General features: G+C 41.8%; 2 protein-coding genes and 1 long non-coding RNA gene across 5 annotated transcripts in view; all 3 read left to right on the forward strand.

Moving 5' to 3' along the window:
• LOC145435880 (uncharacterized) overlaps positions 1-1,979 on the forward strand; it is a 40,535-nt gene extending 38,556 nt beyond the window's left edge. For all 3 annotated transcript variants that reach the window (XM_080313143.1, XM_080313144.1, XM_080313145.1), the window contains 2 exons: positions 25-183; positions 1,608-1,979. In XM_080313143.1, the coding sequence (XP_080169269.1) occupies positions 25-183; positions 1,608-1,874 (426 nt within the window). In that variant the 3' untranslated portion in view covers positions 1,875-1,979. The remainder of the gene's footprint in view (positions 1-24; positions 184-1,607) is intronic.
• Positions 1-20,200, forward strand: part of LOC145434972 (uncharacterized) — a 190,850-nt gene extending 170,650 nt beyond the window's left edge. Inside the window, exon 2 of the long non-coding RNA XR_013913655.1 lies at positions 19,612-20,200. This is a non-coding gene — a long non-coding RNA (uncharacterized LOC145434972). The remainder of the gene's footprint in view (positions 1-19,611) is intronic.
• On the forward strand, positions 3,618-4,853 carry LOC145434959 (uncharacterized). Its single transcript, XM_080312200.1, has 3 exons — positions 3,618-4,467; positions 4,523-4,649; positions 4,717-4,853. The coding sequence occupies exons 1-2, from the start codon at positions 4,257-4,259 to the stop codon at positions 4,615-4,617; spliced, it is 306 nt and encodes a 101-aa protein (XP_080168326.1). The 5' UTR covers positions 3,618-4,256; the 3' UTR covers positions 4,618-4,649; positions 4,717-4,853.
• Positions 20,201-27,907: the final 7,707 nt, after the last annotated feature.

Consider the following 27,907-nt stretch of genomic DNA (forward strand, 5'->3'; position numbering starts at 1 on the left):
ATCATTAACTACTTGAGTGTTCAGGTGATCCTTCTCTCGTCGTGGATGAGCGAACAGCACCTAAGCTCCGAAGAGGAACGCGGCATCAAGCAGCTGGCTCGTAGACTGAATTCAATCAAGCACGAGTATCGCCGTTCGGTGATCCATGCGAAATGGTGGCACAAAAACCTCCTCCAGCCCCAGGTGCCCGGAATACGAAAACGTTATCGTAACTAAGTCGCGAGGTTCTTAGTCACGAGCAAATCTCACTTTTTTCGTTTTCACTTGACTCAAGTGGAGTCATTTGCAATTAATCAACGAGTCCACCCTGAGTTGGGGAGTCAAAGTCATTATGTACACTGTTCACTTTCCAGTTCAGATCGTGACCAACCAAATCTGCTTGGGTGTTATCGAATGCCTCGCAATATTAATTCACTAGTTTCCTCACTCTTAGGAGTTTGTGGCCCTATTTTCCAGTGGCTCTACTGATAGACGAAATAACGAATAATGTGGTAGCTCTAGTATTCCTCGAAGTAACAACGTCTTTTATATGTCTTGCTCCTGTGATGCGCAATGACTCGCGTCCAAGTCGAGTCAATACATAAATGGACTCAGGTCGAGTCAACTCATTTTTCATATTTTAGGAAAATAACCAGGGTTGTGATGACTCGAGTCGCGATTTTCTGATGACTCGACTTGGACTCGTGTCTTTTCGCATGACTCGAACCGAGTCCTATGACTCAAGACTCAGACGGTCAAGTGAGACATTTCATTGTAATTTCGAAAAATAAGTAAAGTAACCGCACCATTGGGATTTCATCTATTGGGACTGGTACTTGAAAATGCGACCAGAAACCGCTAAAAGTGAGAAAATTAGTGTATTTTAACTGCGAATCATACGATATCACTAGGGCAAGTTTTTGTTGCAGGTAAATCCGTGGAAAGTTGCATATATTCATCGTTTATTTTCGAAAAAAGTTGCAGAAATTGCATTTTGACCACATTTTGCTTGACTGACTAAAAAAAAAGGTCAATTTTCCGGCTCAGCTCCCGAAATACCCGTAAAAGCCTTACTTCGGTGCTGATTTATGGTGTTTCAGTCGAATTTGGCCGTGTATTTCACCAAAATCGAAAATACTTTCATGAAAAATCGAGAAAGTTGCAAAAAGTTGCATGAAAAATATGGACAAAAGTTGCAAAAATTTGCACTGTAAGCTTCCTTCAAACAGCTTAAAACAGCATTCTACATATCTTAAGAATATTTAGGAAGCTGCCGGAAGCTGTAAAAAAAAATTGCAAAAGTAGCAAAAGCTTGCCCTAGATATCACCAAGAAGAGTTGTGAAAAGTGGGTATAACTGGAAACTGAGCAGTCAACGCAATGACTTTGACTCGAACTCAAGTCATGATACCATGACTCGGACTCGACCCTCTCCTCGCTGACTTGGACTTGACTCGGTGGTGAATTGAAAATGACTCGACTTGACTCGAATCAAACCGTTGAATAATTAGATTGACTTGTGACTTGGTTACAATGATGAAATTAACTCAAGTCAAGTCGAGCCACAAAAAAATCTCAAGTCGGGTTCGAGTCATCACAACCCCGACTAACGTTCCCTTCCCTTGGCAGGCCGAGATGAAGCTTTCAAAAACTGGGGAGGAGAAATTTGGGAAACCAGCGAAACGGAAAGTGAAACCGGGCGCGACGCCCTCCTGTCAGCGTGAGTCCGTCTCTGGATGTCCGTATCCCGATGCCCGGTTGCCGGAAAGCTTCGCGGCTTCGATGGGAAAACGAGATTTCGCCAACTACCTCGTTCGGAAACGATGTGACGAACTCGAGGCGAGGTTCCGATCGAAGCTTCACGAGGTCTACAAAGCCTACTCGGTCAATGGATGAAGTCATCCGCAATCGGGGTTCGTCCCTTCGCGCTTTTGCTTTCACTGTGACATTTTTTGCCGATTGCTTCTTTCGCGTGGTGTAATAAATTCTGTCGAGTCTTTATTTCTGGAGAGTGCGGTGTTTTTTTCTGAATAGTGATGTGACAGTCTACCCCCTGTCATTCAGCGAGAGAAGAACAGTCCACGTAAATCAACCAAACCATCCCAAATTATCGATGAAAATGGGCTGGTGATATCTGATCCGGCATCAATAGCATGCACTTTCAACAAATATTTTACATCAATTGGTCCAAATCTTGCTTTGAAGTGTAAAAATTCGCACAACAGATGCATCTTGCCTCCATTCCAGAGCAATACTAACAGCATGTTCATGGTGCCTACCAATGAACCAGAAATTCATGATATAATTAGAAATATGAAGGGTGGGAAGGCAGAGGGTTACGATAAGTTACCAGTTGAGCTGCTCAAAGTAATAACACCAGCTATTACACCCTACATCTGCCACTTCTTCAATCAGTGTGTAGAAAATGGAATTTTCCCTAACTCACTTAAAATTGCAAGGGTGGTTCCAGTTCATAAAAAAGGGGACAAAAGTGATATGTCTAACTATAGGCCTATATCCGTCTTATCTTGCATGGCTATAGTGTTTGAGAAGCTCATCCATACACGTCTATATAAGTACTTTGAACCTCTACTGTATCCTAACCAATTTGGCTTTCGTACCAACTGCAATACTAACCAAGCAGTACTCAACCTTCTTCAATATTATTCAATAATATCTAAAAATGAAATTGGCTGTAGTATTTTTCTGGACCTTCAAAAAGCTTTTGACACAGTAAACCACAGTCTTTTACTCGATAAACTATTTCGATATGGGGTGAGAGGCTCTCAGCACAATCTATTAAAATCTTATCTATCAAACCGCATGCAATATGTTGATGATCTATCTTCTGTCAAGTCTGCTTCATCGTTAGTTACCTGTGGCATCCCACAAGGATCGGTCCTTGGACCGTTACTGTTCAATATATACTTGAACGACTTGATCGCATGCTCTCCTTTTCACACGACACTTTTTGCGGATGACACATGCTTGTATGTCTCGGCTTCCAATCTTGCAAGAATTAGTTCACACCCAAATGCATCGAATAAGTTCCTGGATGAATGCGAACAAGCTACTCATAAATCCGTCTAAAACACAAATTCTAATCATTAACCAAAAGCCTAGTCCTGTTACATTCTTCTCTCCATTTTTGAATCTGAATAATACAAATGTGAACCCCATCTTCTGTGTCAAGTACCTTGGAATTCACATTGACGATAATTTATCATGGAAATCCCATATCGATAAAATTACTACTAAACTTTCCAGGGTTGTAGGGATTTTTTCTCGTCCAAGACACAGTCTCCCAAGACCTGTGCTTAGAAATTTATATTTCTCACTCTTTCATAGTCAGCTCAGTTATGGCATAGTCTTCTGGGGACTTAGCTGCAAAACGTACTATTCGAAAATCGAAGTACTTCAAAATTTGGCAATTACATACATCAGTGGTATGAAAGAACGGGAACGACTCTCCCCCAAATATAAATCCCTGAACATCTTGACAGTAAAGGACCTCTGCACTCTAGAGGTTGCTAAATTGATGTATAAGTATGATCGAGGTGATCTCCCAAGTTTGTTTAGTGATATTATAGAGACTGTAGGATGGAGCGACGACCCATTGTTCTATGTTTAGATCCGTCACGCTTGACTTTGCGGAGTAAAATTCCATTCGCGAGAGTCCGATTGTCCTATTTTACATGTAAAAGTATAGGCGATTTCGGAAATACATGGACGAATTTGACCGCCGAGAAAGGGTGGAAATATTCTAGCTAGACGTTTCAAATTTTGCAAGTTACGAGGAAGCATCAATATGTTCTCACTATAAAAATTTCACAACTGGCCTCCACCCAGAACACGTTTAAAATCAATTTCCCGCAATGCCTTATTCAGCGATAAACTCTCCGCGGCCGAATCCCGTAAACTCGTAGACAATGCTATAATTGATAAGGCTTTATGCGGTAACTGAGTGGCCGCTGAAAGCCGCTGATACCGATACAAAACTGCCCAAACTATTTTCTGTGCATAAGCAACCGATGAAAAAAACGAATAGACTACACGGAAAGCGGATGAAAAAGAGCGACGAAAAGATTATCACTACATCCAAAAGATCAATATCGTACACTGTTTCATCGGGCATTAGGCCTATGTTACATTGGAAGACTGTACTTGTTCGTTTTGACATCTTCTTTTCTGTTCACTAGGCTACATCGCATTGTCTTATATCCCGTTGTACATTTCGCGTCTTTAGCAGTTAAAAATAATAGATCCTCCGCGGCAATTATGGCCAAAAACTGCGCTATCCCTGGATGTACCTATGTGAACATTCCGCGTAGTGATCAATCTCGTAAGAGGTCCTTATTAACGGTACGAAGACCAGAGCTGTTAAGGAATGAAGCGGCCCAGAAGCAGCACGCAGCAATGGCCAGCCTCCTTCTTTCCATCAGGGACCCTCAAAAGGAGATCGTATCAAGACGTTGCTCCATAAGGAGACGTAAGTAAAGCAGCTGTCTCAACTTCAACAGAATTAACAGTGTAATTTATAATAGAGCCGCAATCTGCGAAAATGATTTTGAGGAGAGCGACATCATTCGTCAGCTCAAAACCAGAAAGCAACTCAAAGTGGGAGCTCTGCCTAAGCTAAATTTGCCTGAAAGATGTAGCACAATCATAAAGGTATCTCTCACTCAGATCAAGAAACCAATGCACCAAACGATTCCAATTGATATATTTATTCATATAGAAAGAAAGGAAGATACCTTTTCCAAGAAAAGAGTTGCCAGAGACAGTGAGGCACAAAAATATTCCAGATTTGGTACAATATACCATACCCGATTCCCTGCTATTGATACCAGACATTCTTGCAGTGGAAACTTTTTCCTCAGCTTGGTGAACAAGTGCACCAACAATCTTCACGAGCAAAGATGCAGCAAGAAGCTGATGCTGCAGTCCAAGAAGTTTGCTTGCCTGCTGGCAAATGTTGGAGTAGTATTGATAAATACCATCAGTACCGACGTCACAGAACACAGCATTCAAGCGTTTGACAAGTGGAACAATAAGATTTAAATCCAATTCCTCAAATCGTGGTCCACACCTGGAAATAGAATGACAATTACGGCAAGCAATCTTCAAAATGTCCATTATTCGGTCGATGTCAATTTGCTCAGTTGGTGACGGGAGCTTATGCACTTTCCCGTGCTTCTTGAGTTCCCTTACGGTGGGAAATATGGCTTCACAGACGTCACAACTTATTCCACTCCACTCATCCAATCCTTCAAAGCATTGGGAAATTTCCTCCTCGGTGATGGATTCCCAATCCTCCCACAATGATTCTTCGGCCATAACTTTTACGAAAAAGTATCGGTTATAAAGGAATCAAAATTTCTGTGAAAGCATAATACTCAGAATTTTATTTCCGTTTTGCTAATCAAATAACAATTACCATACCGGAACAGTACATGAAGATAGCTCGCTAATTCTAGCAATGTCCTCCAATAGTACGGTAAGTGCATTGACTCATATTTTCTCGTCGGCAAGTTAAAACAGATTCTGCTGAATGACGCCTTCCAGAAGGACCTTGATATGGCATACTGTGGGACGCCCTGCGCCCTCTCACGGTTCATACACTTTGTAAGATACAACATCATTATGGTACATCGGAACATCGCCCATATCTGTATATCACGTGACTTATATCTTTCTTCTCGCTACCACGTGACTTGCCATTTATCAGCTCGTGCATCTCATTTTACAAGCTAGACTCATCTGCGATATCCTACTGTATATATTCCATGCATATTCGACCAATATATCTATCTGAGGCAATCCTGTCGTTGCATTCACGTTGAAGTTGTCAGATCAAGGACTAAACGCAGGGACGTGCGTCTGCTACGAAAAGAGCTAAGTATATCTACCCAGCCACACAATACGTGGGACTCAGGTTACAACTCCAGCAGGTTATCAGACGACACACCTTCCCATATGGTGCACGCTCGTGAGATGATTTCAGCTTCAACGAAGGACGAATCGCCTCCTACACAATTGGACTAACAACTGCTATGGAGCCATCCAGGACTTTTCCAACCTTACACGGTAAATCCGTTTATTTGACTTCGAATTTCGGGAATGCATTTTGCAGTGAGAATGATTTATCTCACTTGGCTTTATCGGCTAGCAGCAAATTTCCTCGTTATTGCTCGATTCGTGCTTTCCATATAATTATGTTCGTTGTTTGTGTTCCTATATTCATCGCCATGACATTCAGAGAACCAGATTTGAGTGATACTCTGACACTGACAGAACATTGTGCATTGGTTTCGTTTTTATATTACGGCCTTAAAAACTATTATTTGAATCTTAGCGTTTTGCTTTCTAACGAAAGTATCACATCCATTCCTCGTCGGGAATTACACTCTCGATCGCCCGGTAAAATTGCTTCTCTCTCCCGTGAAATCGAATAATTACTACCGTTTCACTATTCACTATTTCCATATCTACAACGTCACTTTCGCACGAATAGCCTACCTTAGTCGTGTAACATACCATTTGCTTACAGTTGTTTGATTGTTTAACACCCCCATTTCGATTCTGCTTATAAATTTTGCGGTTTTTCCTACCTTCATATTACCGCGTAAATCACTTCCAACCACCCTAGTTATTTACAAATCTATTTTTTGTTCGTTTTTTTTTTAATTCACGGCATCTCCGTGGAACATAACTACTAATTCCAGGATATTATTTTTTGTGATTTCATATGTCATTCATGCGACATTGACTTCCGCGCGTATTTAAGCGCTACCCTTTTTAACTACCGTAACTATATACCGTCAATGTTACTTCGATAAAAATAGTGACGCGGCTTTTCGCCGGACTATAGCATATAGCATTCCATCGGGATTCTATATGATGTTCCGCGGCAAAATCGGCTCTTTTTAACCGACAATTTAGATTTCGGCTTAACTATTGAAATATACCAGTATCACTGGGAAGGGGGATTTTATAACTAACTTAACTCTGCATAACGCAACTTCATCTTATCTCACTACACGTATTCGCATAACCTCGCTTTTGCTACAATTACCCATAATCATAATTCGATTTTAATCACATATTAGCGTTACTTCTAACTCAGCGCTTTGCTGGAATTAATAAATACGGAAGTTACTTCCCTATTTTCTTCCAACATTGACTTCCTTACTTTCTTTATACTAGGTCTTTGACATTTTCGCTTACTTCTAATTACCTATACTTAAATAAGGTCGCTTTAACACGGTGACAAATTGTCATTTTTTTTCCCGTAATTTACGTCCTTATATACTTACCCGCGATAATGTCATCTGAACATACTCAGATTTTGCAACCTATAGTTACATGCGGTTAGCTATACATATCTTTTACCTTTATACATTGTACATTGTACATTTCATGGCATGGCCACCTATTACTGACATCTTGTCACCTATCCGTGAAACGTTTGTTTAGTCACGAATCTGTTAAATTTTGAATATCACGTTGCCCATATTATCGCTACACGGGGAACTCGTTAATTAAGGTTATGGTCGAAGTACCGGGTCTACGATTTCACTTTTGCTCCTAGGATCGTGTGTAATGAGTGGGTTTGGCCATGTTATCTCGCCAAATCGTTTTTAGACATGGGAATTGCTTGTGCGTGACTCAGCGATTCTACCGGCCGGGGAATCTATGGGTTGTAAACATGCGATTTTAACTCATGCTATAAACTTCCGTCATTACATAACGAAGTTGAGGTGAAGTTCGGTCGACTCGCGTCTCGCCCGTACGCTTTTTTTATCGAAATGATCCACGATCGGACACTATTAGTGTATATACGGTTGGATGAATTATTTATCCGGTATTAGGGAATTTGACCTAATACTTACTGTTTTTTTAGATGTATCTTACCGGTCGATACGTCATTAGGCATTGCCATGTGTAAGTCTTCGAAGCACATTATTGAAGTAGCGGGCGCACATTCATACACTTGCGATATGTTAAGTGGCGTGCAGTGATGATTAATTACTATTTTTATCCCTTCTTTCGATCCGTTAGTGGACCAAATTCTTGATTAAATCACGCCAATTTATTTCCGGAAACCTTTTTATATATCTGGATAGCATATGGCGCGCAGATTCATCAATGTGTATGGATTTGTTGTATACCATGCTGTGTACAATGTACATCGCTAGGGACTTTTTTTCGACCTGACTTCGGTTCGCAGCACTAAACACTAACAATGCCATTAGGCTACCTAACAATACACACATTTGTCATTACTTAAGCTATTGCTATTTCCTCTCTTTACATTTTGTACATTCTACTTTCACGACGTTACTTCGTAATTTATGACGAAGTCCCCGCGTTACGCCACGATTACATTCATCTTGACATGCTTTGATGCTAATATTCCATTACTATACTTTTGATCTGATCAAAACACCCGGATAACCCGACATAATCCCATTTCACTTCGAGATTCCGTTAATTTTTATCATTTCTACTTGAAAGCTCAAATTACTCACAAGGCTTGTACAACCGCCTTGCGTCGCTCCGTCACGTATGGAATCGATTCAATACTTAATACTTACGCTTACATTATAGCGTATACTCCCTATATCGGTGCAGATTTTCACCACCTCATATCTGGTTCACTGACAAACGATGTGTTTTTGTATTTTACTTTCTTTCAATTTGTCATCGCCATTATTGCTATGATATTATGCTAATTACCACCTTGTGAAATATCATCTTGCTGCCGATATTGCTTTTGCATCCCAGATTCGTCGTCGTCTGCCCACGGGTCTATCGCGAACCGCCGAAATGCACTCTACTACACAACAACCTCCGCTAACCCGACGCCGCCCTATCAGACATTACGGGAATTTCAAGTTCCGTATGGCGCTTTGGTAAAACCACGTATTATACGCATTTTAAAGCCGACTTGAACAGTTGTGAAGAATATTCGCACACCAGGCGATACGCGTTTTAACCTTGGCGGAGTGAACTAATTGGATCTGAATACAATCCTTAATGAGCAATGAGCATTGACTGTTAATTATTCCAGGCAGGTTCGCGGCCCACGGTGCATGGCTTAACTTTATATAAATAATTGTTCGGTCTTCCGAAAGACTGATGGACTGTTCACTTTTCAAACGCGGCGAATTTCGTAATCCCTATATACGCGATTATGATTCATGTACTTTTATCTATCTCTCCCATGCGGACTTATTAGCATTTTGAAATTCATTCATATATGCTACCCATTAGCGAATCCGTCAATACGACTGTTCTTGCCGAAAATATATACGGCTCGCATAATTTCGGGCCCCGGTCTTTGTGACTATTCCGTTGGTCATTAATCTTAATGGTTCAGGAAATTTCCCACAAATCTCGCCATTTTAAGCGGTTCGACTACCAGACCATCATTTGAGTAATTTTTTCTATTCAACTCCATTGACTCATAAAAGCAGTCTCTGGTCGCTAGAAAACCCAGACATCAGTTTCCTACTTTCTTTACTTCCTATCTTCTAATACCACGTGTTTCGATTGATTTCAAAAGTAGTTTTGACTTTAACATACTCCCACACCATACACTACATTCCGCTTATAAGATATTGCATTTACAAATAACAGACACTCATTTTCGATTTACGATTTACCACCAATTTGTTCTAGCGTATGACGCATTCGCCAGACTGTGGTGTTATGATATGCTTGATTGATCATGCGATGGGTTTCCGGATTGTTTTGATGACAGACAAGCATGTGGTCTGGGGGAATACACTTCGAGTCCGACTTGTAAAAGTATCTGTCTAAGTAGACAGCTAGAAGCTTAGTGATAATACTACATGGTGGAAGCGGATAACTTCGAACTAGCCTAATAACTAGATTATGGCGGCCGTTGTATTAGGTCCGGGGGATCTCACAATAATAGGCGCCGTGAATGAGGCAGAAGCCTGGCTGGAATGGAAAAAGAAATTCCTGATCTTTATCGATGCAGCAGGTCATGCTGAATCACCTGGGCGCCAGAAAGTTGGATTATTACGGCAATTCATAGGAAAAGAAGGAAAGGAAATATACGAGGATTTCGTGTTTGCTGAAGCAGTCGCAGAATCAGACGGTGTGGAAGCAGTTGCAGCAGAAGACAAAACTGACCTTGATACCGTCTTGAAGAAGTTTGATGAACGTTTCAAGTTTCGGGATGGCAGGTTTGAAGCACACCTTCAATTCTTCCATTTCTTACAACGCAAAGAGGGTGAATCATTTGCATCTTGGGTACATGCAGTCAGAAAGGCTGCACGAAAATGCCAATTTCCTCCAGCAGTGTACGACGCAACCGTTCGGGCTAAACTTATTGTCGGGTGCGTAGATGATTCTGAGATGTTGTACAAGCTATCGGAAATCGACTTTGACAAGCTAACGTCTCAGAAGATTATCGACGTTGTGACTACACAGGAGACGAGACGGAGCTATGCTGATCGGAGATCTGCACCTACAGCAATAGAAGCGGTGGCCAACAAAGCGAGACCTCAAACTTTTAAGAAGCCTGCAGTTGAAAGTGTGCCTGTAATAAACTGCACATTTTGCGGTCGACGACACAAAAGAGGCATAGGGTTCTGTCCAGCAGCCTCAGTAAAATGCTACAGATGTGGTAGAACGGGCCATTATAAGGAAAGGTGCAGAAGTAGAAATGTACGCGTGCTGGATAGCGAAACGATTGAGGAAGAACCAAGCGCTGAGTGTTATGACGAGGAAGAACTTCCAGACGCAATGTGTGGAAGTGTGGGCGAAACCCAGGAAGCAGAAGCATCGGTAGGTTCAGCACAGGCTACTAAGACTATCCAGTGGACTATCATGTTGAGAGTCGTTAACAACACTCTGAAATGGATTGTTGACTCTGGAGCAGAAGTGTCTGTCATGCCGCGGCGATTGTACAAGAGACAATATGGGCCTATACAGAAATCTGATAGACGGCTCATTGGAGTTAATCGACAACCTCTCAATACTGTTGGTTTTGTACGGATGAAACTCAGCTCCGACTTCAAGGCGTTAACAGAGAAAGTCTACATTGTATCGGATGCGGATAAGCTACTCCTTGGCGCTCCTGCTATACTGGAACTTGGACTTCTTCAAGAGTGCCAGGATGTTCAAGTATCCATCAGGGCAGTCAAACTTACCCCTGAGAGTCGTTTGCGGAGCAAAGATGACGTCAAGAAAGCATACCCAGAGCTATTTAAAGGCATTGGCAAACTGGGAGAGCCGTTTACTATTCACATGAAAGACGGCGTTGAGCCCTTCTGTTTGAATTTGCCACGTCGTGTGCCAACCCCATTGCGCCAGAAACTCAAAGAGGAGATAGATAAGCTTGAAGAGCTCGGTATCATAGAAGAAGTGACGGGACCTACAGATTGGTGTGCTCCAATCGTAGTCGTAGCCAAACCAGACGGAAAGGTGCGACTGTGTGTAGACCTAACCAAGCTCAATAATGGGGTAAAAAGGGAGCTGTACCCTATGCCTACAGTCGAAAGCACTTTGGGGCAACTGTCAAAGGGGACGGTCTTCACTAAGCTGGACGCAAACTCTGGATTTTATCAAATTGAGCTCGCCCCTGAAAGTCGAAAGTTGACAACGTTTATCACACCGTTTGGGAGATATCGATTTCGTCGCTTACCATTTGGCATCTCGAGCGCACCGGAAGCGTTCCAAAAACGTATCAGTGAAATCCTGCAAGGAATCCCAAACGTGATTTGCCATATGGATGACATCCTAGTAGTTGGCACTCAAACTACGCACGATGAGACGCTGAAGGCTGTATTGGACCGTCTAAAATGCTCTGGCATGACTCTAAATGAGAAGAAATGCATCGTTGCTGCAACTGAACTTGAATATCTCGGTCAGGTCATCGGCCAAGATGGTATCAGCAAAGATCCAAAGAAGGTGCAGGCTATTGTGAATTATGCTGCTCCTACTGATAAGACTGAACTTCGCAGGTTCTTGGGAATGGCAAACCAGCTCATGAAGTTTAGCTCCAACCTAGCGGAACTGACCAAGCCGTTACGAGAATTGTTGGCGAAGAAGGTTGAGTGGTACTGGGGCCCGTCACAAGAGGAATCGTTTGCAAGAGTGAAACGCGATCTGTCTTCCGATGTTACATTAGCTATGTATTGCCCAGACAGGGAAACTGTGCTCTCAGCTGACTCCAGCAGTTACGGCCTTGGTGCCGTTCTGATGCAAAGACAAGATGACAATAACCTTCGCCCGGTCGCATATGCCAGCAGATCAATGAGCGACACTGAACAACGGTACGCCCAGATAGAAAAAGAGGCCTTGGCAATCACTTGGGCAATGGAGCACTGGAGAGAACTCTTACTGGGTATTGAAGATCTGAAAGTTGAAACTGACCACAAGCCACTAGTGCCTCTGCTCTCAACGAAATCGCTTGACGAATTACCTGTCAGAATTCAAAGATTCAAAATTAGGCTGATGTCCTATAACTTTGCAATTTTCCACACGCCAGGAAAGTCGATGTACACAGCAGACGCGCTATCACGATGCCCTTTGCCGACAACGGATGGCATCGAAGACACCGATCTTCACAAGGAAGCGGAAGCATGTGTGCGTGCGCTGGTCAGCGGGCTGTCTGCTACTGACCGACGCCTGGAAGAAATAAAGAATGCTCTTAAAGAAGACAAGACACTGTCGACTGTTATGACATATGTTGTTGGAGGATGGCCAAAGAACAAAGAAACTTTAAATGGACCGGTGCGTATCTTCTGGAATCTCAGAGACGTGTTAACAGTACATGACAATCTCTTGCTAAAAAGCAACAGACTCGTCATACCACCGCCGTTGCGCGAAGATGTTCTGAAGCACCTTCACCAATCGCACCTTGGAGTAACCAAGACCAGACAACTTGCAGCACAAGCTTGCTGGTGGCCGGGTTATTCAAAAGACATTGAACATGCAGTACTCAACTGCAACCGCTGTGAAAAGCATCGACGAGATCGAACTGAACCGATGATGGGGACCGAATTTCCGACACGCCCATGGGCTAGAATTGCTGCTGATTTTTTCCAACTGGAGGACAAGTACTACCTTTTGATCATGGATTACTATTCCAGAGACATAGAACTGTTCTCAGTAAAGAAAACGATCTCGTCACGGGACACAATTTCTCACTTCAAGAATGTGTTCTCTCATCATGGCATCTGTGATGTCTTGCTTACGGACAATGCTTCGGTCTTCGTTTCCTCTGAATTTTCTCAGTTCTCCAGAGCCTGGAATTTTCAGCACCTCACCTCTTCTCCAAAATATAGCCAGGGCAATGGCTTCATCGAGAGAGGAGTACAAACTATAAAGGCCCTGCTCAAGAAAACAGATGATGTCTATCTGACGCTACTGAACTATAGGAACACGCCCTTGCACTCCGGCTTATCGCCCGCCCAATTGAGCATGGGACGCAGATTGAAGACAAAGGTGATTTGTCATCCTGACCAGCTACGGCCACAGACTGTTGATGTCGAAGATCTTCGAAAAAGGGAGACGGAGTATAGACAGAAAATGGCTGCGAGTTACAATAAAAGACATCGTGTGGTTGAGAATGATAGATTCGGAATTGGAGACCATGTATACATTCCTGATTGCGAAAGGATGGGTATCATCAAGGAGATGCATGAAAATCCTAGAGCGATCATCGTTGAGACGAACAATGGACTAATGAGGCGTAACCGAAAACACTTACGGAAGTACAACCCTCCGGAGGAACCCAAACCATCTGTTCCGCATCAGAATAAACCGGTTGAATATTGTCTTGTAGCGTCGAAGAAACCAGGACACCGTCAAGAAGCCAACGGTTCATCTGAACCTACCGGAGAGAATCCCGCGAGACGATCCTCGAGAATTAGAAATCCGCCACAACGATTTATTGAGCAATATTGATCACACACAGGTTTCAAGATCAGGGGCAGAATAATCCCCTAACCTGTTGTACACCTTGGGAGTAGTCTACCTCCCTGGTGACTCTGTCTGTTAAGTGCAAATGCCCTGCTCTTGCTAACCTTGCAGGGGTAGTGTCACCTTGTATATATTGTTATCGCTGCTGTATTGTGACTTGTATATAATGTAAGTAGTGTTGATGTCTCTTCCCCTAAAAAAGGGAGATGTGGTGTTATGATATGCTTGATTGATCATGCGATGGGTTTCCGGATTGTTTTGATGACAGACAAGCATGTGGTCTGGGGGAATACACTTCGAGTCCGACTTGTAAAAGTATCTGTCTAAGTAGACAGCTAGAAGCTTAGTGATAATACTACACAGACCTAATGTCAATTCCTTTGTGTACATATTTTTTTCTTCTTTCGTTTATTGTTCTTTTAATAAAACACAAAAATTGCCTCAGATATGACCAATTCGCCATTTTGACTATATTTAATCTAACCCTTAACGTGTTATCAATACACTATCTCATATATGGTTTCATTGCTATCATGTTGTATAAATATTGCAACATCAGGCTACAATATTGCATTTTAAACTGGTGTTATCGCCTTTCTACCAATACTTTATTAACTACACACTTCGGCCTTACCACGTTAAACCACACACTATGTGATATCCGTTGCAATTATTACGTCTCGTAATTGTACTGCTATCCAATGCATGTAAATTTCATTTTGTATTGTCGCTATAATCACGCCTTTTTAGCAGGAGGCGATGTGGGACGCCCTGCGCCCTCTCACGGTTCATACACTTTGTAAGATACAACATCATTATGGTACATCGGAACATCGCCCATATCTGTATATCACGTGACTTATATCTTTCTTCTCGCTACCACGTGACTTGCCATTTATCAGCTCGTGCATCTCATTTTACAAGCTAGACTCATCTGCGATATCCTACTGTATATATTCCATGCATATTCGACCAATATATCTATCTGAGGCAATCCTGTCGTTGCATTCACGTTGAAGTTGTCAGATCAAGGACTAAACGCAGGGACGTGCGTCTGCTACGAAAAGAGCTAAGTATATCTACCCAGCCACACAATACGTGGGACTCAGGTTACAACTCCAGCAGGTTATCAGACGACACACCTTCCCATAATACCCACTTCGCCTGCAACGAAATGCCGTTTCATTTTCATCGCCTGCCCTATTATTGTTATCTTCTATAATCATATAATACGCCACTATAATAGCTATTATATCATAAATCATGGCTGGTATTCACCGACCGTGCGCATTGTGCAGCGATTATATACCGGTATATTCATCGCTTCGTACGGCAACAAACGCAAGACCGTCACGCAAGTATCCAAGATATTCACTAATCAGGCCAAACATATTAAGACGTCCAATTAGTCACAGAGTCCGTTATAAGTATTCAACCTCAAATACTCCGACTCATTCCCATCGATAAGCATGCATTAAACCAAGGGTCGGCAACCTACGGCCCGCGGGCCGGATCCGGCCCGCCAAGCGAAATCGTCCGGCCCGCGACGAAATGATTAGCTACCACAAGAATACGGCCCGCCGTTTCGTAATGAGTTCCAATCTGCAATGCAGCACTGCTTCGAAAAATGTCAAAATTTATAATGTTTTCTTCCACTTACGGATGATGATTCCGGAACATGTAATTCACGCACCTAGGGGGCTCGTTCACTTTCGGACCAAACTCAGTACAGCGTTACGGAGGAAAAGGGTTTTTGGTCCGAAAGTGAACGAGCCCCGTACTGGTCCGGGTTCGTCATATTCCGATTTTAGAATCAGGCTGCTGCGTGAGTCGCAGAATACCACTTTTTAAATGTTAATCACCTTAATAGCTCTCAGAGAAACACAGAGATACCTCAAATGTTACTGGTGGTACTGAACTGGACTATTTCTCTCAGAACCACATTCACCACAGCAGAATCCATCACCTCAAAGATCCCCCGTGTGCCCGCTTCAATGAGTTAACGGCACAATAACAAGCACAAAGAGTAGGCCTATATATGCAATCCTAAAATATTAATTAAAATACCGCTAATTGTCTGTGTTTTGTATGATTTGATTTTCTCTTGTCACTTTGTTATGACTACCGGAGTACCGGTACAGCTGTTAGCGATCCTTTTTATCATTGCATTGTTACGTCATATTTTGCCAATTTGGTTTTCGTATGTCTATATTTCAGTAAGCTCCTCTTGTGTCGCCAACTCCTGACAAGGCGCACGCGAAAAGCCTTTGAGTCAATATGTTCCACTGTAATGAATGCAGACCCAAAAGCAATAGTAAAGATAGGCCTACCCCAATAAGCATTGCTTTGTCACGTATATTTCAAACACAAGAACAACGAAACATATAGCACTTCTACTACAAGAAGCTGTTCGGCATTCCAAGCAATATGCGTTCTTCTGAAGTTTTCTGTGTCTTGGGCAAACCCGTCGGTTGCAAGTGTCACTGGCAAAACGGGGACATGCTTTGTCACGTCGAGATGCTTGCACGAGTGTATGAACTGAGAAATGAAATAGCAACTTTCCTTGAAAATACAAACATCGCCGACTCATAATCTTGTCATCGAAAATGGGTATCTAATCTTGCTTTCGTAGAACTTTTACCGTCACATCTAAACAAATTGAATTTGCAACTTCAGGGGGAAACAACTAAATAAGCTCACTTTCCTATACTGGAGGAGAGTAAACCTACCAGCACTATACATTTGTAACTGTGATATACCAAATTTAATTAATGAATTTCCATCCACTTTTCCGACATTCGTTCTGTACAAAATAAATTCTGACTACCCAGTACTCCGGTTAATGTGGGCGCCAATACCATTGCCAGAAAATTTCAAATGGGCCCATTTGAAATGCCATGCAATTGAATTGAATGACAAATTTCATACAAAGAGCATATCGCTGATTGACTTTGACAAAGAGTACGTTCTTGAAATGGGTCTTCATCTCAGCTTGACCAACAATGCAAAAGAAATAGCATCAACTTTTGGTAGCACGTGCGCATGTGAACAATAGTTTTCAACAATGAAATTCACGAAGAGCAAGCTAAGATCACGTATCCCAACGCACATTCTGAATATGGCCTGATTCTAGCTTCATCTGACTTGTTGCCAGAAGTTGAAAATCTATCACAAAGCAAGCTGCGCAAAGTGTCACATTTATCATGCGTTGTTGAAGCGTAAATATATGTGTATTGCTCTTTTTGTGATTTGTATGATTGAGATTGCAGCATTGTAGGGTAATATATACCGACGTGACTGTTAACTATAGTATAAAGAAAAATTCCGGTCCGGCCCGCCAAAATGTTGTGCACCTGAAATTTGGCCCGCGACTAGCAAAAGGTTGCCGACCCCTGCATTAAACCAACCAAACACTCAACTTTCCACCGTCTGAATTCCATGTGGGATTATTAATGGTACACGTAACAATGGGTAGCTCCCTCCGCAAAGCGGAGCGTGACCTATCTAAAGGGAGTTGAAAATATTATTGCGCGCAGTGTAAATAGAGTAGTTCAACTTATATAGATAACTCGGTATATCAATGCACTAATACCGGTATAATATCTCATATTTATAGTATTATGGGCAAAAATACCATAAATATCCATTTTTACAAGATAATTGCTGAAAAACCACGCAAACAAAATATGTTGCGGATGAATATTAATTAGGCATTTAAATCAGTCGTCACTCCATCCTACCATAGTGTCCTATATGGTGTAGACTAGAGCCCGACCGATATTGGATTTCTGAGCCGATACCGATAAGACCGATATCCAGTACCTCCACCGATAACACCGATATATTCAGCCGATATTCAAAAGATATGGAATCTAGCTCAAGGCCCATATTTAACACCTTAGAGCATTTATTTCAACAACTTTACAGCCATTGATATGCTTGAACATGAAAAAAATGATCTAGGGGCTATAAAAATATATCAAAAGCACCAATCCAGCAGTTGCAGATTACAGTTCATGAAGCACAATTTCTCGGCCCTTTCTCCAAGGAGTGAACTTCTGTGGTCTTCCATAAATGATGTATATAGTACTAAACACAGTGAGCAGTCTTTCACTTGGTACCATAGTTAGTGGCACAGCAAGAATTGGAAATCTTTCTTCATTTCGGTTCCACCGCTCCCTTGCAGGGGATCTTTCCTTCAATGGTTTCACCAAATATTGATATTAATATTGATATTCTTCTGGCAGTGAACCTGGAACCTTCAGCACATCATTAACAAATAGCTGAAGAGAATATGCAAAACAACTCAAATTGTCCACGTCTGCAACTGCTCCACCCATCCCCCTTGGGCCTTGACCATGACCAGCACTTCAACAATCAATTGATCAATATTTTACGCTCTTCTGTCAGAATTGGCCAATGTCATCATGGAATAAATAATTTTCGTATCAATTATTGGCTTTACTCCACGTTTGCTTGATTTTCTTGACCTCTATGCTCGCATATTTCCTATCATGGTGGCCCCGCAGCCGGCCGCAGGCCTCAGTCAGACGACTTCATACAACACTGGTATAATTAGCTTTGTTGGTACCGAACCAATAGCACTATCTTCAGAAAAATGTTTCGACGCGACGCTTTCCTCTATCATCACGAGGGTCAGTGCAGCATGATTGAAGTTCTCATTTCTCTTATTGATCGAACTCTTCTGCAGACAACTATCCATCCAGCTGCTCTCTGCCTTTGGTGATCGATTACTACAGGGGGAATCCCATGAAGTCAGTGGGGCATAACGGTGGTTAGTTATCTGTAATATTTTTCAGATAGGCACGCCTACTACCCTGTATGCAGTATGCACTACATGCAGCTTGGCCATTTATTTTTATAATTTACCGTCCTCACGTCTCCAATCGACTTCTCTGACTCCCTGCCACCATGTTGTGACGTCACGAAAATGGCCGATATTTTTTTACCTTCAATGGCCGATACCGATATTTCTCTCCAAGCGTGATATCGACTCGATATTATCGGCGAGCCGATAATCGGTCGGGCTCTAGTGTAGACACAAGCAAATCTCACGGTTCAATGAAATTGTATCACGTCACAGTTTCCATTTGGCTACAGGCAATTTAACGGTGATTTTTAACCGGCTTGCCGAGCATTAAATTTGATGAATCGGGTATCAATCGAAAGCTGACGCTGTACTGCTTGCGAAAATATAAATTTTATTCCACTCATGGCCCTGGAACCCCCACAATCAGCCCCAAATTATTCATTGTCGAGTAGATTGGCAGTGTGACGCAACAATGCTGTCTGGCGAAACGAAAGTGTAGCTCAAGAAAAAAGCAGCCAGACAGCATTGTTGCGTCTCTCGTTTCGCCAGACAGCATTGTTGCGTCCCAATGCCAATCTCCATAACAATGAAAAATTAGAGGCTGATTGTGAGGGTTCCAGGGCCGCGAGCGGAATAAAATTTATATTTTCGTAATCAGTGCAGAGTCAGCTTTCGATTGATACCCGTTTCACCAAATTTAATGCTCGGCGAGCCGGTCAAAAATGACCGTCAAATTGCCTGTAGCCAAATGGAAACTGTGACGTGATACAATTTCATTGAACCGTGAGATTTGCTTGTGTCGACACCATATAGGACACTATGATCCTACAGTCTCTATAGTGATATGTTCACGCCATCTAGTGTCGTACATACACACCGTACTCGGTCATCGACTTCCAAAAAATTATTTGTATCTCGTGTGACGAATAGTAAGTGCCGCAGATCAATCATATATCATGGTCCAAAAATATGGAATGACATTCCTTTAGCCATGAGGGAAATGTCTTTTTCAGCCTTTTGTCGCGAATTTAAATCTCATTTACTCTTGTCATATTGAAGTTAGTTAGATTTGCATTGTAATTGCCGTATATTGGATTTGATAATCTTACGTTGCCAAATTGTTTCTTTTTTAGAATTTGAACTGACAACTCTGTACATTTATCCACCTTCTATTTATTTTTTGTTTTCATTGCATTTCATTCTTTAGTTTACTTCTTTATTATTGTTGCCTGTTACTCTGTTGTTGTTCCAACTTACTACTGTTCTACCTGTTTTTAATTTATTCTTGACGCGAGACTCTATTAAAAGACGATTTTTGTACTCCATCGCTGCAGCTGACTAGATGGTCCCTAAGGAACCGTATCGCTGCAACATGTATTTTGTTTTTGAATGTAATTTTTTGCTCAATAAAAACTGTCTCTCTCTCTCACGTATTGCACGTCAGGGCTTTGGACAGGGTTGTAGAACTGAGACCCGATAAGACCTTTGTGAGTCGTATATTTTGTCGTGTGAACGTAGATAACAAAATATGAAATCGTACGATGTTTTGTGCATGTACTCTGTCTCGTGGCTATGAGAGGCTATGGAGAATTTTTCAAGTATTTTCGGTCCCAGTGATCCATCGGTACCACATCTCCCCTACTCTCTTTCGTGGCTATGAGAGATATGCGTAGGTAATACCACGGAGAGATATTCATTCATTCATTATTCGCTGATTCGGAAGTCTATTGCATTGCCGTACGTGATTCAATAAAGTTACCAGTCGTGGATACCGAAATAAAATATATTCGTCAGTGTGATCCATCGAATAAGTGTGCAATAGACATGTCGTGGTACGTCAGCCAACAAGGCCGTACGGCGCGGTTACGCCGGTCCGTCAAAAGAAGAAACACGCAGCGAATTGTAAACTTAACCTTCTGGAGTCAGATAAACCACAAATATAGCATGTACAAACATTCGCTCTGCGTTATAATCATTTTGGCTAGCTCGTAGTGATATAGCTCATTCAGTTTTAGAATGCCAAGTTTTTTTATAGCCTGGTGACAATCGTTCACGTCGACAAAATCCACAGATGGCTCTAACAGCATGGTTTTGCAAAACTTCTAGAGGTCTAAGATAGGATTTACATGCGGAGCCCCATACACAAATTGCATATGACTATGGAATATAGCAAAATATACTAGCCGCAGAACGTGACAAAGCATTAGTTTTCTCAATCTATATAAGACACCCACAGCACAAGACAGTTTGGTACAGAGAGCATCAATATGAGGTTTCCATGACAGTCTGAGGTCCATCATAACTCCCAAATATTTTACAGATTCTACTGGTTTGATCTCGCTGTTGGAAATGGTAACAGAAAACTCCTTGCTAGAATTGCTTCGTGATCGGTCGAAGAGGATAATTTGAGTTTTTTTTAGGGTTTACTGTAAGTTTGTTACAAGTCATCCAGCTACAAATTTTTGGGAGTTCCTTATTCAGCAGCAAACGGAGATCGGTAGTGGAATTTGCACTAGCTGTGAAGCAATCATTGTCCGCAAATAATGTACATTGTACAGTCCAATTTAGAAGCCCCTGCAAGTTCATTAAGGTATAACAAAAACAAGATGGGTCCATGGACAGACCCCTGAGGTACACTACAAGTCAAGACTCTTTCATCAGAGAAGGTTCCATTGATATAGACCAGTGGTTCTTAACCTTGCTCCCAGCGCCCCCCAGGGGGCGCTGGCGATTTTGAAGGAGGCGGAAACGCTCCGAGGGCGATATGGGGGGCGCTGGGCTCAGGGGGGCGGTATGGGGGGCGCTGGAGAAAAATGGCTTCGCAGTAGATGATGTGGTGATAGGACATATCCTTAATGAGTATTCAGAGCAAATTAACACCGAAAACTTCGTTATATATAGCCTTCAAAATACATATAGGTTTAATTGTCCATGGGCGCCTAAATGACTGGCACCGAATGTTCCTGTCTTGGCAATCATCTGAACCCCAGAACACGAATTCCATCTGGCAGGGAAAAAGTACATGCCAGTGAAGAAATACCAATTTGAAATCGTGTGTGTCTCTTAGTTTAGTACGATTGAGCGACAGGGATATTCCTGTTGGGCGATATCCCTGTTGGGCGATTCTATATTTTTTGATATTGCAGACAGGAGGTCACGAAATAACATCATGCAACGAAGTCATATTAACGGGTTCGCCCGCCCGAATATGTTTAACTATTAGTTACGGGCCCTACAGTTTCCAAGACACCTCACAATGTTCGCTTCAAGTTTTGATGAGTCTGCGCACACTCAACAACTCACTGCGCTGACCCTTGGACAACAGTGCGTAACGACTAATAAAAGGTCATAACTTCGGATTTGTTGTGAGCAACGTAGATTTTCTGTGCGCAGAGACGGTGTCAGCACTGCGCACGTGCGCAGCTTTGAGGGAACATTGCATCTCACTCAGCTCTACCGGTAAATCTGGTAACGTGAGCAGAGAGGACAAGAAATTGATAGCAATATATTTGCAACCCCCGGTCTTACTGACCGATTTTAGCATGAATTATCGAAAGTTTTCGCGCATCGCACTGGCTCGCTAAACAGTACAGCTGATTCCGTGGCAAAAGCGAACAACGTGAGGGGGGAAGGGCGGTCGGTTTATCACCCTATGGGGGCCCAAGACCCAAGTTTTTTCGGGGGCCTGACTAAGTGATGTTTCGTTCCTGCCAACGGGTATACGCCCGAAGATGTATAATTATTATTGAGGGGTCCTCCCTTTTTAAACACACATCACTCAGCTCTACGGGTAAATCTGTTTACGTGAGCAGAGAGAGAGTAAAAATTGATCTCAATTTACATGCAATTCCCGATCATACTGACCAATTTCAATCATTAATTAGTGAAATTTTTGTACCTAGGGCGACCAGGCCACACAAACTTTGCTGACCATCGAAATCACGCTATGGGGTTCGTGGGGGCGAAGCCCTCAGAAGTTTAGTTTATCACGCTATGGGTGCGCAAGGCAATCGTTTATAGGGGGGTTGACGAAGTGCTGTTACGGCCCTCCCTCTTACTCATTGTCTTTATTACATTCCTCACAATATGAAGTTGGGGGGCGCTGGAGCAAGATAATTTTTGAAAGGGGGCGCTGGAGGAAAAAAAGGTTAAGAACCACTGATATAGACTCTCTGTGTACGATCCTGTAGGTAGTCAGATATTAGGTCAAGGGCAGTACCTCGGATGCCACATAAAGAAAGTTTTTTGATCAGAACAGTATGATTTACAGAGTCGAATGCCTTTTTTATATCAAGAAAGATGCAGCAAGATGGTTGATTATTATCATTGGCTTTGTAGATTTTGCTTGTCATATCTAAGAGTGCATGAGTAGTATTCATGTTGGCTGTAAATCCAAATTGGCTGTTTTTTAGAAAAGTCTAAAATTCTCTGGCAAAGCAATTTTTCGTAGCTATACAATTCAGCACAGAGATAGATCTGTAGTTCCCAACAGAATTCTTTGATCCGCTTTTATGGATCGGTATATACTTTGCTTGTTTTAGGTGGGTAGGAAACATGCCGTTAGCAATCACGAAGTTGAAAAAAAACACAAAGTGGATTTGATAAAATGGGTGTTAAGTGTTGAAGGAGTGATGTGGAAAGGGTATCAATACCAGATGACTTGCTCCTTCTTAAGGACAAATTAGTTGCAGACATTTCAAATTCATCACAATCAGTAAGGAATATTGAGTTATCTTGGCTAGGAGACGAATATTGATATTTTGGGACCGTGCTGGGTAAATGGCTAGACAGTTCTGAGCCTATTGAGGTGAACAAACTGTTTAGACGAATTGCAATGATGTCAGGGTGTCTGGCAGTTGAATCATTCTCTAACTCTATTTGAGATATTGCTTGGAATCATTGTTACTATTCTTCCGGTGCATAATTAGTTTATTGATATTTTTCCAGGTTGCAGTGGAATCATGCTTAGTTTCTAAAAATAGACCCACATAGTATTCTTCGTTAGCTTTCTGGTAGCGGAGTTGTAGCTGTAGGCCTTCGGGAACATAGAAAAATCTTGGTCGAATTGAACTTTTCATAAATTTTCATACCCCCAAAAATGTCTAAATCTGCCAATATCTCCTAAACTACAATACCTAGGAATACGCCAATAGGCTCATTCGATGTAACTTTCGGAGTGCTACAATCTGGTAGCGGAGTTGTAGCTGTAGGCCTTCGGGAACATAGAAAAATCTTGGTCGAATTGAACTTTTCATAAATTTTCATACCCCAAAAAATGTCTAAATCTGCCAATATCTCCTAAACTACAATACCTAGGAATACGCCGATAGGCTCATTCGATGTAACTTTTGGAGTGCTACAATCTGGTAGCGGAGTTGTAGCTGTAGGCCTTCGGGAACATAGGAAAATCTTGGTCGAATTGAACTTTTCATAAATTTTCATACCCACAAAAATGTCTAAATCTGCCAATATCTCCTAAACTACAATACCTAGGAATACGCCGATAGGCTCATTCGAGGTAACTTTCGGAGTGCTACAATCTGGTAGCGGAGTTGTAGCTGTAGGCCTTCGGGAACATAGAAAAATCTTGGTCGAATTGAACTTTTCATGAATTTCCATACCCCCAAAAATGTCTAAATCTGCCAATAGCCTCTCTCCTAAACTACAATACCTAGGAATACGCCGATAGGCTCATTCGATGTAACTTTCGGTGTGCTACAATCTGGTAGCGGAGTTGTAGCTGTAGGCCTTCGGGAACATAGAAAAATCTTGGTCGAATTGAACTTTTCATAAATTTTCATACCCCCAAAAATGTCTAAATCTGCAAATATCTCCTAAACTACAATACCTAGGAATACGCCGATAGGCTCATTCGATGTACCTTTTGGAGTGCTACAATCTGGTAGCGGAGTTGTAGCTGTATACCTTCGGGAACATGGAAAAATCTTGGTCGAATTGAACTTTTCATAAATTTTCATACCCCCAAAAATGTCTAAATCTGCCAATATCTCCTAAACTACAATACCTAGGAATACGCCGATAGGCTCATTCAATGTAACTTTCGGAGTGCTACAATCTGGTAGCGGAGTTGTAGCTGTAGGCCTTCGGGAACATAAAAAAATCTTGGTCGAATTGAACTTTTCATAAATTTTCATACCCCCAAAAATGTCTAAATCTGCCAATATCTCCTAAACTACAATACCTAGGAATACGCCAATAGGCTCATTCGATGTAACTTTCGGAGTGCTACAATCTGGTAGCGGAGTTGTAGTTGTAGGCCTTCGGGAACATAGAAAAATCTTCGTCGAATTGAACTTTTCATAAATTTTCATACCCCCAAAAATGTCTAAATCTGCCAATATCTCCTAAACTACAATACCTAGGAATACGCCGATAGGCTCATTCGATGTAACTTTCGGAGTGCTACAATCTGGTAGCGGAGTTGTAGCTGTAGGCCTTCGGGAACATAGAAAAATCTTGTTCGAATTGAACTTTTCAGAAATTTTCGTACCCCCAAAAATGTCTAAATCTGCCAATATCTCCTAAACTACAATACCTAGGAATACGCCAATAGGCTCATTCGATGTAACTTTCGGAGTGCTACAATCTGGCAGCGGAGTTGTAGCTGTAGGCCTTCGGGAACATAGAAAAATCTTGGTCGAATTGAACTTTTCATGAATTTCCATACCCCCAAAAATGTCTAAATCTGCCAATAGCCTCTCTCCTAAACTACAATACCTAGGAATACGCCGATAGGCTCATTCGATGTAACTTTCGGAGTGCTACAATCTGGTAGCGGAGTTGTAGCTGTAGGCCTTCGGGAACATAGAAAAATCTTGGTCGAATTGAACTTTTCATAAATTTTCATACCCCCAAAAATGTATAAATCTGCAAATATCTCCTAAACTACAATACCTAGGAATACGCCGATAGGCTCATTCGATGTACCTTTTGGAGTGCTACAATCTGGTGGCGGAGTTGTAGCTGTATACCTTCGGGAACATGGAAAAATCTTGGTCGAATTGAACTTTTCATAAATTTTCATACCCCCAAAAATGTCTAAATCTGCCAATATCTCCTAAACTACAATACCTAGGAATACGCCGATAGGCTCATTCGATGTAACTTTCGGAGTGCTACAATCTGGTAGCGGAGTTGTAGCTGTAGGCCTTCGGGAACATAAAAAAATCTTGGTCGAATTGAACTTTTCATAAATTTTCATACCCCCAAAAATGTCTAAATCTGCCAATATCTCCTAAACAACAATACCTAGGAATACGCCAATAGGCTCATTCGATGTAACTTTCGGAGTGCTACAATCTGGTAGCGGAGTTGTAGCTGTAGGCCTTCGGGAACATAGAAAAATCTTCGTCGAATTGAACTTTTCATAAATTTTCATACTCCCAAAAATGTCTAAATCTGCCAATATCTCCTAAACTACAATACCTAGGAATACGCCGATAGGCTCATTCGATGTAACTTTCGGAGTGCTACAATCTGGTAGCGGAGTTGTAGCTGTAGGCCTTCGGGAACGTAGAAAAATCTTGGTCGAATTGAACTTTTCATAAATTTTCATACCCCCAAAAATGTCTAAATCTGCCAATATCTCCTAAACTACAATACCTAGGAATACGCCAACAGGCTCATTCGATGTAACTTTCGGAGTGCTACAATCTGGTAGCGGAGTTGTAGCTGTAGGCCTTCGGGAACATAGAAAAATCTTGGTCGAATTGAACTTTTCATAAATTTCCATACCCCCAAAAATGTCTAAATCTGCCAATATCTCCTAAACTACAATACCTAGGAATACGCCAATAGGCTCATTCGATGTAACTTTCGGAGTGCTACAATCTGGTAGCGGAGTTGTAGCTGTAGGCCTTCGGGAACATAGAAAAATCTTGGTCGAATTGAACTTTTCATGAATTTCCATACCCCCAAAAATGTCTAAATCTGCCAATAGCCTCTCTCCTAAACTACAATACCTAGGAATACGCCGATAGGCTCATTCGATGTAACTTTCGGAGTGCTACAATCTGGTAGCGGAGTTGTAGCTGTAGGCCTTCGGGAACATAGAAAAATCTTGGTCGAATTGAACTTTTCATAAATTTTCATACCCCCAAAAATGTCTAAATCTGCCAATATCTCCTAAACTACAATACCTAGGAATACGCCGATAGGCTCATTCGATGTAACTTTCGGAGTGCTACAATCTGGTAGCGAAGTTGTAGCTGTAGGCCTTCGGGAACATAGAAAAATCTTGGTCGAATTGAACTTTTCATAAATTTTCATACCCCAAAAATGTCTAAATCTGCCAATATCTCCTAAACTACAATACCTAGGAATACGCCAATAGGCTCATTCGATGTAACTTTCGGAGTGCTACAATCTGGTAGCGGAGTTGTAGCTGTAGACCTTCGGGAACATGGAAAAATCTTGGTCGAATTGAACTTTTCATAAATTTTCATACCCCCCAAAATGTCTAAATCTGCCAATATATCCTAAACTACAATACCTAGGAATACGCCGATAGGCTCATTCGATGTAACTTTCGGAGTGCTACAATCTGGTAGCGAAGTTGTAGCTGTAGGCCTTCGGGAACATAGAAAAATCTTGGTCGAATTGAACTTTTCATAAATTTTCATACCCCCAAAAATGTATAAATCTGCCAATATCTCCTAAACTACAATACCTAGGAATACGCCGATAGGCTCATTCGATGTACCTTTTTGAGTGCTACAATCTGGTAGCGGAGTTGTAGCTGTAGATTTTCGGGAACATGGAAAAATCTTGGTCGAATTGAACTTTTCATAAATTTTCATACCCCCAAAAATGTCTAAATCTGCCAATATCTCCTAAACTACAATACCTAGGAATGCGCCGATAGGCTCATTCGATGTAACTTTCGGAGTGCTACAATCTGGTAGCGGAGTTGTAGCTGTAGGCCTTCGGGAACATAGAAAAATCTTGGTCGAATTGAACTTTTCATGAATTTCCATACCCCCAAAAATGTCTAAATCTGCCAATAGCCTCTCTCCTAAACTACAATACCTAGGAATACGCCGATAGGCTCATTCGATGTAACTTTCGGAGTGCTACAATCTGGTAGCGGAGTTGTAGCTGTAGGCCTTCGGGAACG

This window comes from Botryllus schlosseri, chromosome 3 (genome assembly GCF_051294905.1).
Source record: "Botryllus schlosseri isolate E-star chromosome 3, Bs_hap1, whole genome shotgun sequence".
Lineage (NCBI taxonomy): Eukaryota > Metazoa > Chordata > Ascidiacea > Stolidobranchia > Styelidae > Botryllus > Botryllus schlosseri.